Source organism: Podarcis erhardii, assembly GCF_964252035.2.
Source record: "Podarcis erhardii genome assembly, chromosome: 10".
NCBI lineage: Eukaryota > Metazoa > Chordata > Lepidosauria > Squamata > Lacertidae > Podarcis > Podarcis erhardii.
Genome location: NC_138500.1, coordinates 43,391,453 through 43,404,097, shown reverse-complemented (window position 1 = coordinate 43,404,097; position 12,645 = coordinate 43,391,453). Strand labels below are relative to the sequence as shown.

Genomic DNA, 12,645 nt, shown 5'->3' with positions numbered 1-12,645 from the left:
GGAAGGAGTGGGTCTGATCTGATATCGGGATAACACTTATTAACTCCTAGGCAGTACGTGATCGTGATTGACTGTAACAGCACTTGTGTCAGTAGTCACTGACACTGAAATGCACACATTCTTTAAATACAGAATTAAAACGTAAGGCCGGACATTTTTAAACACCTTAAAAAGTGCAAAAACTTCCTGTTGGGTCAACAGCATGATGGAAGCCCCGACTCTTTGCTGCCACTGACATGGCTTGACTCGCCTGCATGACCTGTGCGTGGGACATCCTAGCTTCGCGGGTACCGGCCCACGCAAGGTACTTTTCTGACGTCTACCTTTTCCCCCTCTACTTATGGGCCTCTGTCATACGCTTTGGGTGACGTGGGTGGACCCAGGCGGCCTCCCCCCCCCCCAACTAAGGCCCTATCTGGAATCCGCGCGCAGCAAAAGCACAGGCGTGAGCGGCGGGGCCCAGCGGCTATTACTGGAGAGCGTTCGCTTCCTCTCTCGCGCCTCGGCTCTCCCCGTCTGGCGGCCCATCCGCTCTCCCTCTCGCGCCCCCCCCCCTTCCACCGGCGCAGAGCGCGAGAGAGCAGGAGCGAGGTCGCGAGGGAGCGCGTTACCCGGCATGCAGCGGGAGGCGCGTTCGCACCAAGATGGCGGCGCCTCTGGAGGAGTACGAGAAAGAAGCGGGCTGCGTCCCTATCCTGCACCCTGAGGTGAGGCCCTGCTGGCTTTAAGGCCTCCCTCGCAACCCCGTCAGCCGGGAGAAGAAGCTGGGTGGCGGCCAGAGGGAGGAGGAGGAGCGGAAAGTGGCGGCGGCAGCGGAGGCCTCCGCCCTCCTCTTGGCACTCCTTTCCCAGGCGGGGGCGGAGGTTGGCCCGGAGGCGCGGGCAGGATTGTCTGGGAGGGAGAAGCGGCGGCGGCGGCGGCGGCGGGTGCGCCTTGGCTGGGCTGCGGGGAGGGGAAGGGAACAGGCTGGGCAGGCAAGCTCCCCAGTGCCCGCAGGGGTGGGTAGGTAGAGGACGAGGCTTTGCCCTGTCCCCCTCGTTAATTCTGATTCCCTCACAAGGATATTTGGGGTGGAAACTGGATGGGGAGGGGGTGTCCTCCTGGACAATCCGTACCCAATGAACCGCTTTCCCTTAATCACACATAAAGGAGCGAGGAACTGCAGGTGCCTTGAGTTTACTTGAAAAAAGAAGAAAAAAAAAGGGGGGTCCTGAGACTCAAAAACCTCAAGAGAGAAGTATCACACTCCTCTAGTTAAACGCTGAAAAAGGCTTTTGAACCTGCTAATGGCCCAAGCGCGCAATTGCACAATTTAGGGGCCCGCAGGGCAGCTTTCTGGTTTGGCTGTTCTCTGCCTGTTTGGGTAAAAGGATTCAGAGCTAGATTTAAACAAGAGCCATACACTTTCTAGTTTTGTGAGGTCATTGATCTCCTTTCCCCCTTTTCGCTGTAGAGTTTGGGGCCTATTGTGGCTTACAGCATGATCCTATAAATTAGGGGAACAACAAAGAGTGTGGTAGCTCTCTGAAGATGGGCATATTTATTATGGGATAAACTTTTGTTAATTTTGTACAGGCGTAATGTATTTGTTGGTTTTTAGGACATAATACATGGTGAGTGTTTTAAAAGAGGCCCCATGGAACATGTGTACTCTGTATCCATGGTGCCTCTTTTAAAGGACTCACCCTGTATATTTGTTAGTTTTTAAAGGTGTTGCAAAGTTATGTTTTTCTCTCTGACAGATTAACAGAGTTTCTGGAAGTTGCATTAGTTACAAACCAGGCAATCAGTTGCTGGGAAACACCAATTTCTTTTCTACTCTCATAAGCGTGACTATCAGGAAGATGACTGCAGTGGTGTTATGGGCACCTAATGAATAGTGCTCTATGTTGTCATTAATAGGTGCCTTAGTTGTTTCTCAGTCACCTGCCAGTGTACTTAAAAATGCCAGTGCACTTAAAAACAAAAAAAAATCCAACTGTTTCTCTGTCCATTGTGCTTACCTTTCTTTTGAAGATTTATAAGTCTTCTGCATTTTAAAAATCCAGCCTTTCCTGCCCCAGAAAGACAAGTCGTCCAGTATAGCAGGAACATATTATATTTTGCTGTTTAGATGCTGGTGGTAGCAGTAGCAGAGATAACCTGTGCCAAGAAAATCCTTTGGTAGTCATCTTATTTTGAAACGTTAACTTGTCAATATTCTAGTACTCAAAATCTAATTTTATAGGGCTGCAGCCCTACAAGAAATGGTATTGAAGGCCATTTTTGTAGTTTTATAGCTGTTTCCTGCATAGTATAATAAAGGACATGCTTTGGTTAATTATGAAATATTATGTCATTAAAAGGTGTGCCAAATATCGGGGGGTGTTTGGGCTTGTTTTTTTACTGAGCAGATGGTATTTTTCTTAGTCAACTTATTTAGGATTTGTCTAAGACCGTATCTTAAATTTGATAATCCTTTTCCTTCCATTTGATTTCATCAGTGAAAATAATGTAATTGAAGGTATACAATAAAATATTTATGGTAAAAACAAGTAAAATAGTAGCAAGACATGGCTAAGAAAATGCCATGTACTTGGGAGTATTTTACATAGCAATCCTATACTCCATTTGGGGAGGGGAGCTGGGGAGATCACCACTGTGCTAGTGTAATTACCACCATAGTCTGTGTATAGTCAGCCCTGGAAGCAGGTGGGTGAAACACAATCAGAAAATTTAAAAATGGCATATAAATAGCAGATATGTGCCCAGCACCTCTAGAAACATCAGCACAACCCACTAGTTGGGAACTTTGCCAGTGAGAGTGCCAACATGAAAATGAGCCAATGAACTGTGTTGGATGTTAGCTTGTTTCAGACAAAGAGTTAACATTAATCACTGTTCGTTAGTTTGTACACTACAACAAACTGTGGTTAAATAAAAAAAGAAGCAAAAGCTTCCAAACTTGATGCAGCTATACCAGAGGAAGAATGGGAATGATGGAACATGTAAGCACGTAAGAAGACTCTGCTGGATCAGGCCAGTGGCCCATCTAGTTCAGTATCCTGTTCTCATAGTGACTGCCTGTGGGAAACTTGCAATCAGGATTCAAGTACAAGAGCACTCTCCCCTTTTGTGGTTTCCAGCAGCTGATATTCAGAAGCATTGCTGCCTTGAGTCTAAGGCTCACTGCAGCTCATTCCCATGATGCTAAACTGTGGTTTAGCATGATCCCTGAACACATTCACTGAATGTCAAAAAAGAAAAGGGGAAAAAGAAGACAATTTTTGATTGTTGTATCTGGGCCTGTGTTCTCAGCGATGTCCATGCATGGTGTAGTTATGTATCTACAATTAATGAAAGCCATAATACTTTTTCTGTGTAGTTATTTTCATGCTCCACTACAAGTAGTATTTTGTTGAGAAAGCCACATATGATACATTTAAAGGCTATCCGGCCATTGAATGTTGATTAACCTTTTAATGATAGCTAAATCATTTTAATAATGGATATATACCGTATTTTTCGCCCTATAGGATGCCCATAGGGCGCACCTAGTTTTTTGGGGGGGAAATAAAGAGAAAAAAAATCAGAAAAAAGATCTCAGAACCCACAGGTAATACCTTCCTTTTACAGAGTCTTAAGTTTAACCCACTTTTTAAAAAAGCAACCACAAAACACAGCTTCGCTACAAATAATTGACTGCTCAGAAAGTTTATACACAACCAGCACTGATAAGGTTTCCATCCTAAGAAGTCTCTACAGTGCCTAGCAGTTGTGAATATGGGAGCGTGCTCCTTATGGGGCAGTGATGTCCAGAATTAAGAGACAGTCCCTGAAAATGATGCAGCACCCTGACAACCAAGCACTTTAAATTGTTCTGTGTTATTTATAAAAACTTTGGGAGGGGTCCGCACCATAGCCAAAGCAATGATGCATAAACTGACATTTCAGAAGTCTGACAAATGATGCATTTGCAAAGGCAAAGAAGTCTGCAGTCGTTCACTTGGAGTGTTGCTTCCTTTACCTCTCTAGCTTTAAGGCTCAATGCCTTTTAAAAAGTACTCCGGCGGGGCTAAGAAGGCATATCCCCGGTTTTTTTGCAGTGACTTGCCCGTGAATGAGCCATCCGGGCGAGTCACAGGCGGCAAGCAGAACTCTTCGTCTGCTTCGAAGCTGACTCAGGCGCACTGCACTTCAGCGGAGAAAGTTAGCACAGCTGGAGCTGGGCGTCTCCAAGCAACAAGTCCACAAGTGATAAGCAGGCGCACGGTGATCAGCCCCAAAGCGCCACCAGAAGCAGGCAAATCCGGAAGGCTAACGAAACAAGAACAAGCAATGCCTCCCCTCCCGCCGCTCCTTGGGCAGATGCTTCCCCTCGCCACCCCCTCTGCTAATGCGAAGTGCCGAAAGATCAGCGGTTGTTTTGCAAGCGGCTCTTTGCCGCCTTAAGCGCGCAAGTCCCCCTCCCTCCGCAGCGCTCCGAATATAAGTTGGGAGATCCCTCCCGAACCTCTCTGGCTTCTTTCCCCGGTGCCTCCCGCCACCCACCCCAGCTCAGCTGCGTCCGGGACTCAGACCTGCTGTACCGGGCAGAGATCTGGGATCCCCCCTTCCCTCGCAGCCTGCACCGCTTCCAAGGAAAGAGGGCCAGCCGGACGCACAACGCCAGGCAGCCCCGAGGTGGGTGGGCAGCCGAGGAGTGCGTCCTCCAGCGCGGCGGGGCTCTCCATGGGCGGCGCCCCGCTGTCCTCCTGCAGGGGCTGCGCTCGGCTCTCCCGTTGGGTGGCTCGGTGGCCCCACGCTGCGCGCCCGCCTGCTCCCCCAACCAACCCCGCTTGGCCACCCAACCTGCCCGCCAGCTCACCTGGCCAGGGCCAGAGGGGTATCGGCTGCATGTCCCTGGTTCTCCCCGCGTCAGGAGCAGCTCGTCTTTCCAGAAGCAGCAACAAGTGCGGCTGCAGGCACTGCGGAGCTCGGCCGGACGCCCCGGCATCGCCTCGTCTCCCGCCCAGGCGGAGGCTCCCCACGCGACGCGTCCCTGCCGGAGACGGAGTGGGCGCCTTCCGTGGGAACCCCTCTCCAGGCTTCAGCGAAAGCCTACATCCACCCCATAGGACGCACACACATTTCCCCTTCATTTTTGGAGGAGAAAAAGTGCGTCCTATAGGGCGAAAAATATGGTAATAATGAAATGTTAAAGGGAAACTAAGATAATGGGGAAGCAGGTGGAGAGAGGAGGGGCTGGATCTAAACATTCTCAATTCCTGGTCTTTTTTAGATCAAACTAAAACTTAACAGAGATGTCAGAACTGGAAGACTGATGGTTGATTTAAGTAGTCTTCTTATAGTGTGTGGTTCTACGTGTGTGTGGTTCTAAGTTGAGACTGATCAAGAGTGTGATTGAGTTCATGAGATGTTTAACATTCTCTAGATTGCTGCTGTAAGTTAAAGTGTATATCCTCAGCTTTTTCCAAAACATGGTTTCTTAAGGTATTTTCTTTATGTAGGAGAGATGCTACTGGTGGCCACCCAAGAAAAGTTGAATGTTGAAAGATTCAGCACAAACAAAAGAAAATACTTTTTCACTCTGTACATAGTTTACTTCTAGATCTTGCTCCCCAAAGATTAAGTGATGGCCATAAACTTTAATGGATTTAATAAAGGATTAGACAAATTCGTGGTGGATTGATCTATTAATAACTGTTAGTCATGATGGCTGTGTTCTACCTCCACAGTCAGAGGCACTGTACCTGATGCCATTTGCTGGGCATCACAAGTGGGGAGAGTACTGCTCCACTTGGTTCTTGCTTGCAGGCTTCCCATAGTTGGCCTGCAAATACAGAAATTTCCTTAGCATTTTGTGCTTATTGGTGCTCCATAAAGAAGTAATTCAATAGGAAGTGGGCAGCTATGGCGGATACTAGTTGTCACTAAACAAGATTGTGGCACAACAAAGAGGGCCTCTGAAATCCATACACGCCTCGATGTTTTTGGGTGTGCGTGGAGTGTACTCCTAGTATCTCCTTTGCAAATGGGCTCCATCACCTAGCCCCCACCCCCGAGCCAGGTCACCTGTGGTCTGAAACGGCTAGGATTTTGCTGAGCGCAGCGTTAAGTCTTAAAGGGGTTACAACTTGCACACGAACAAAGAAACATGGCAGCAGTACCGCTAAGCGGCTCCCTTGTGGCAAGCCACGACTGCTGCCAAAGGCGTGTGGGTTCCACTTCTAGCCACAGCTCCTGTGGAAGTGCTGATTATGGGGAAGACATCCCTCACCATCCAGGTCTCCCCAAGTCTGACCCTGGGCACTGGTGGGCCAGCTGCTTCTTTGGAAAGATGACCCACCCAGTCATGACAACTGTGTTGGAATCCCTAGAGAACCCAGGAACTTTAAAGATGGCAAACTGCATGATTACATGTGGCCTGGCTCAGGATGTGATGTGGAAGTGCTACACCAGTGAGCCCAGCAAACCGAATACAGTTTCCACTGCATGAGGAGACTGACACTCCCTGGCCGGAAGCTTCTGACTTGAGCACTAGGAGGCAGAACCCATTTTCCACTCCCCCTTCCTGTAGAGTAGAGCAAACTGCTTTGAGTACTTCTTAGACATAGGTTTTTATAGAAGCAAAAATGGCAACAAAAGGGGTGGGGGGAGAAATCTTCTGTACCATCCTTTTCTACAACTTTGTTTTTTGTCAATGCAGCTGCATCTTCTCCCCTCTCTCCCCACCCAACAAAGCCTTATTAACACTTAATTCTTGTTTTGTACTTGACTGATGGAAACTAATAAATCCTGAGCAGCCTTCTAAAAAAAATAAAGAAGGCCTCTGCAGTTGAGCACAGTGCTTAAGCAGGGTAGTAGGGCTCCTGCAGGTATTTTTCAGAGCTTTGTAGGTTAAAACCAAAACCTTGAAGTTGACCCAGTAGTTCATTGACAGTCACTGCAACTCCTTAATGAGTGGTACAGTATGTGCACAGTAGGATGCTCCACCAAGTAACCTCACTGCAGCATCCTGCACCAACTGCAGCTTCCAAACCAACCTCAAAGGGAATTTTGCATTGAGGACATTATAGTAATCCAGTCTAGAATTTACCAGTGCATAGGTCACAGAAGCCAGGCTGTCCTGGTCCAAGACTTGGAGCATTTGATATATCAGCCAAATCCAGTAGAAGGCACTCCTAGTCACCATAGCCACCTGGACTCCTATGAACAAAGAAGAGTCACGGTGTACTCTCAAATGGCATATACAGTCCTTTGCAGGGAGTGCAACTCCATCTAAAATAGGTTGGTTTCATCACCCAGCTCCTGGATTGGAATCCACCCCCCCCCCAATAGTCTTGCCAGGATCCAGTCCATTTCTGCATCTGGACCCTGGTTTAGGCCTCACCTGAGATACGACAGAACTGAGTATCATTAGCACATATGATATTCATACTGTTTTGTTATACAAACAACTTCAAACATGGTTCATGAGATAGTAAGTAGTCTTGATAAACACCTGTATTTATTTAACAAATGTGACTAAGATCCTCTGTCTAAACTTGGTAGCTCCAGCCCATGTCTGCAGTGTAAGAACTATCTCTGCAAGGTACTGTTTAATTCTGTTAAGAGTTACTGTGCCTCATCTCTAGTGTATATTTTCTGAAGCAGAAATTATTAAGAGTTGGCTTGTAAGACATTCATTAGCCTATGTGCACAAAACATTGGTGCATGCCATAAAGTTTTTCAGTGGTCTCCTTTCCATTGTTCCCTGCTGGACAGTTGCTTTTATGTCAAAATAGGCTGCACTGATTTAAAGAAAATGTTATGAATGCTATTGCAACGAAAACAACAGAGGGTTGGATCCAAAGCTGTTCCTGTGTGTTGAACTAGAAAAGTGAAACTAAAACCCAAATACTGTAGGTTTTTCCATGTGTGCAGGCTGCTGCTCAAGTGAAATCAAAAGAATTGCTGGATAATTTACCTGCATGAATGTACCAGGAACTCTTTGTTTGCAAATGGCTGTGAAACAGCACTAGCAGCTGTTCTAATTCTTCACATAGCTCTTTGTGTGAAACACAGGGTTTCATGTGGCATATTAAAGACTGTCTGATACTGCTTGTAATTTTGTGTGGTGTATGTAGAGATGGAAGAACCCTGCTGTTTTATCCACATGTCTCTTCCATGTTCCCCAACTTCCTTTTCTAGTTGTGTAGCTGCTTCATAACTTTTCCCGCTTTCCAACCCCACTGCCTCCCATTTCTGAAGACCTACAGTAGAGACTGGGATGGTTCTGGTGGGGCAGTGGAATAGGACAACGTTTCTCAAACTTGGATCTCCACTCCACTTGTAGTTGGGTCTCCACTCCACTCTCCCTGACCAGTGGTCTTGCTAGATAGGGATGATGGGAGTTGTAGTTCAACAGTAGCTAAAGACTCAAGTTTGAGGATGGTAATAATACACTACATAGTTGAGCACGTGTAAATCTTACTGAAATCAACAGGATTTAAGCATGCTTAACTGTAGATTCTATTATATCCAGGTTTTTTTTGTAAAGTCTTTGTTATATTTCCCCCATTGAAATTTATGCTACATGAACAAATGCTATTCTTAGAAATTTAACTAAATCCATATGCTGTTAAAGAGGTGTTCTCAGTAAACAAATGTTTAAAGATGGTATGTAAGTATAGAAGAACAGTTTGACAAGAATACTTGACCCTTTTAATACTTCTTAAAAAAACATAGATTGACACAGCAGATTCTATGGACTGGTGAAGTCAATAGAGGAAAATCTCCCATTGATTTTAATGCATGTGTATTTCAGCTTGAATGAGTAAAATTTAACTAATCGGAATGGTCCATTAAAAAAAAAAAAAAGACAGCTTATTCCATGCCAGCTGTGCATGAAATCACATGATCTTTCTGACCTCCAAATGCAGTGTTTGGATTAAAAGCTCTGGTCATGCATCTGTCCATCCCTTTGTTATGTAAAAACAGCATAAGCATATTGGAGAATGTGCAGGATTAATCAGTTAGTTAAATGACTGATTCTTGCTGAATAAAATTCCCCTGTTGTTTTCTATTAGTTTATGAGAACTATTTTTGAATATCTGAAAAAATGCAATTTGTTAGTGCTGTTTGCTTTCACAAATTGTTTCAAACATTGTGCTTCTTGTTTCTGCAGTTAGCGATTTAGTTTTTATATTTATAATGGCACAAACTTTCTCCTGCAGAAAAAACAGCCTAAGGATCTATCTCTAGCATATTCTCTTTTCTATGCAAAGCTAGCACTCACAGAATATCAGTCTGAAGTCCTTTTGCCCATGTTACACGCATGTAGTCAGTTATTTTTTAATAGCATATTCCATCTTTCAAAATAATTGGCCAAGTTTGTAAACTAATAAATAACTGAAATCAAACTGAAAACAATTGTTAGTTAAACGAAGATAATTGGTAGCAGGAGTAATTTGTGTATAACCACAGCAAAGCATTGGAGTACATTGTTCGAGTGAGTATACTGGGTTTGGGATATAAGAAGCTGCCTTATACCAACTCAGACCACTGATCCATCAGAAAGAAATATTTTCCCAACTTTACATGGAGATTCTAGGCCAGGGATTAAATCTGAGATCTTTTGCTTGCAAAGCATGTGATTGGCCACTGAACTGTAGCCAATTGGGTTACATCCATTGTGGCTTTGCACTAGTGGAAACTGCTTATGCAGTGCAGGCCATCCAATTTTCACTGATCTCTCTGCCTCCACCGCCACTACTGGCCACATCTACTGCACCTTTCTCTATTGTATTCCATATTGTTGAAGAGTGTGTCTCAGTTTTTATGAAAAGCTTTTTTCTGGTACAGCGTAGTCTGCAGTTAATAAGGGGAATTGAGGGGAAAACAGGTGCCCTGACTTACCCAAGCTGAAGTGCTTTCCAGTGGTGACCTTTCTCTAGCAGATACAATGCACTATTATATTTGTATCTCACCCAATAACCAAATAGGCCTCAGAACATTTCCAACAGAACATTGACTAACAATAAAAAACCCCCAAATAAATAATTATAATTAAAAGGGGTGTCTTTGAAAGTCTTAACGCAGGCTTCCTCAATCTCGGCCCTCCAAATGTTTTGAGACTACAATTCCCATCATCCCTGACAACTGGTCCTGCTAGCTAGGGATCATGGGAGTCGTAGGCCAAAAACATCTGGAGGGCCGAGGTTGTGCAAGCCTATCTTAACGTTAACTTTGTAAGCTAAAACAAAACTCTTAACTACTGGCTTTGTTCAAATGTCACATTAAACTGTGATTGTGTTAAAAAAAGAAGTTTATGGATTTTACTAAATACACAAGAAATTATTATTTGAGCAAAACAAGCCACAATCTTTGAATCAGATGTAAAGCTAAGCCAAAAATTGTGGTTTGTTTGTCATGCTAGTGAGGAGGAGCAAAGCAGGTGAAATCAGCGCGTTCCTAATAAATGATTAACTTTATTTCATAATGACATGCAAACTGAGCCACTGTTTCCTGCTTGCAGTCTGGCTGACTTTTCCACATATTTGCTTGCAACTACCTTCAGTTTTGATTCCACCTCACTGTTTTTGGACTGTGGGAAGATACAGTCATACCTTGGTTGACAAACACCTTAGCAGTCAAACGTTTTGGCTCCTGAACTCCACAAACCCGGAAGTGAGTGTTCCGGTTTGCGAACATTCTTTTGGAAGTCCGGTGGGGCTTCCAATTGGAAGCTGTGCCTTGGAAATCGAACGTTTTGGAAGTCGAATGGACTTCCGGAACAGATTCCGTTCGGCTTCCAAGGTATGACTACAAGAAGGCAGAGGGTGCTTGCATGCTTAGCACCTTCCTAGCAGTAGCTGGCCAGGGCAAGCCTTTCCTTCCTCTTCTTTCCACTTCTACTTCAACACGCATTGATGGTGACTGTGAGAGCTCCTTAGCTCAGTGTGCTCTGTACACTTTCCCACACACCCTGCTTTGTTGGAGGTGTTTGGGATGTGCTAGTTGTGGTAGCTGTTCTCTGGGCATCCAATGCACTGGAAGAGGAGGATGAGTTTACATACGCAGCTGCTATACTGTTAGAAAGGTAGTAGCCACAACTCTGGCTAGTGGCACCTCATCTTTAATAGACTGAATGCAATAATGTATTGATTAGTGTCACTTTTTGTGGTCACCAGCAAGGGAAAGAAGATCTTGGAATTATAGTAGATTGAGTTATTCTTGGTGCTCTGGATAGAAAAATAAAAGCAATGATGCAGTGTTTTTCCATTTCCTTAGGAGGTGGAATCAAGATGTTCCTTTAGTACTTGCAGTATACTGTTTGCTGTACATTTTGCAGCTTCTCCCAACTGAATTTGAATATTTGTTACTAGACATTAGATGGATTTCTTATCCTGAAGGATTGGTTATCATCTATAATTGGGTTTGAAATGAAGAGATTCTTGCCAAATAATTCAACTGCCAGGCACCCTTCTAAATTATCCAGCAGCAGAAGCTGGGTTATCTTACTGAAGCATGCATATAAGGGAAGCAGTGGCTCGTACTAAATCTCCATTATATGTAGGGATTGGCCCATTTTACTGTTCACAACTTTGCCTAAATTAGGGGTGGCTAATAGAATGCTGTAGAATCGCTTCCATCAGTACATTTTGTGAATTCATCACTGGCACTGGCTGTGGTTTCCAATTTCGTTGAAGGGTTCCGTTACATAGAAAGCTTGGAAATTTGGAGAGCTTTGGCACAATGCAAAAGATGATGATATTCTGTGTCTGCTGTGTATCTGCGTATCTCCTTCCTCCTAATAGTAGGTGTTTTAAACTAGATACCAATTATTTCAAGCAAACCAAAATGGTTTCCTAAAATCTACATTGAAAAATTAAAGCTAGTTGTGTTGGTCCATGAGAATAGATTCCAAAATCTAGAGTTAGACAGTATATTTATTAGGACAAACCGAAAAGTCACACACGTGTGACAAGCTTTTAACTTGCCATACTCCCTGCTTTGTGTGACATCTAGCCTGATGGAAGAGTTCACAGAGAACTTGAAAACTTTCCATACTTTTGTGACATTTCCCAACTGTGGATCTTTTGACACCCCCCCCCCCCCTGAAGCTAGTGCATCTGTTAAATCTAAATCCATTTTCTGTCAAATGTCAACACTTGCAGATTGTTCATATATACCTTATTTACACTTTCTCGTAGTTAGCGCAGGTTGCTATTTAGAAACAAATGCCTTAAATAGTATAAACTGCACTGAAATCAACACAGAATTGTTGAAATAATTCTTTTAAGTCAGGGGTTGTCTGGGGCCCACTAGAGGTGGCTGAAAATTGCTGATGCCCACCAGTCACAAAATGGTAGTGCAGTGACACAGCTAGTCTCAACGTAATGGCAGATGGAAGCAGAATGTGGCTTAATCATTTTGTACTAATATCTAATCCATCAGCTTTTCTCCAGTAAGAAGGGGATAGAGAAAGAGAAGAATCCCAAACCAGTTGGAGGGGTATGGTGATCCCTTGGTCTGTTATACTACTAGAGAAGCCTCAGGAGTGTGATTTAAAGAAGACTGGGATACTGACATAAAGAACCACCTTGTTTAGGAACCCAAGTATTAGAAGCTAAGTTGTAACACCTATATAATTAGCTGAAGAAACTGTGTGTATACCACCTT

The 12,645-nt window shown here is 44.4% G+C and overlaps 1 protein-coding gene across 2 annotated transcripts in view; it reads left to right on the top strand.

Annotated features, from left to right (window-relative positions):
- The first annotated feature begins 565 nt into the window (after positions 1–565).
- The window catches only part of ZDHHC17 (zDHHC palmitoyltransferase 17), a 48,803-nt gene continuing 36,723 nt past the window's right edge, over positions 566–12,645 (top strand). For both annotated transcript variants that reach the window (XM_081878588.1, XM_081878587.1), the window contains exon 1: positions 566–707. In XM_081878588.1, the coding sequence (XP_081734714.1) occupies positions 645–707 (63 nt within the window). In that variant the 5' untranslated portion in view covers positions 566–644. The remainder of the gene's footprint in view (positions 708–12,645) is intronic.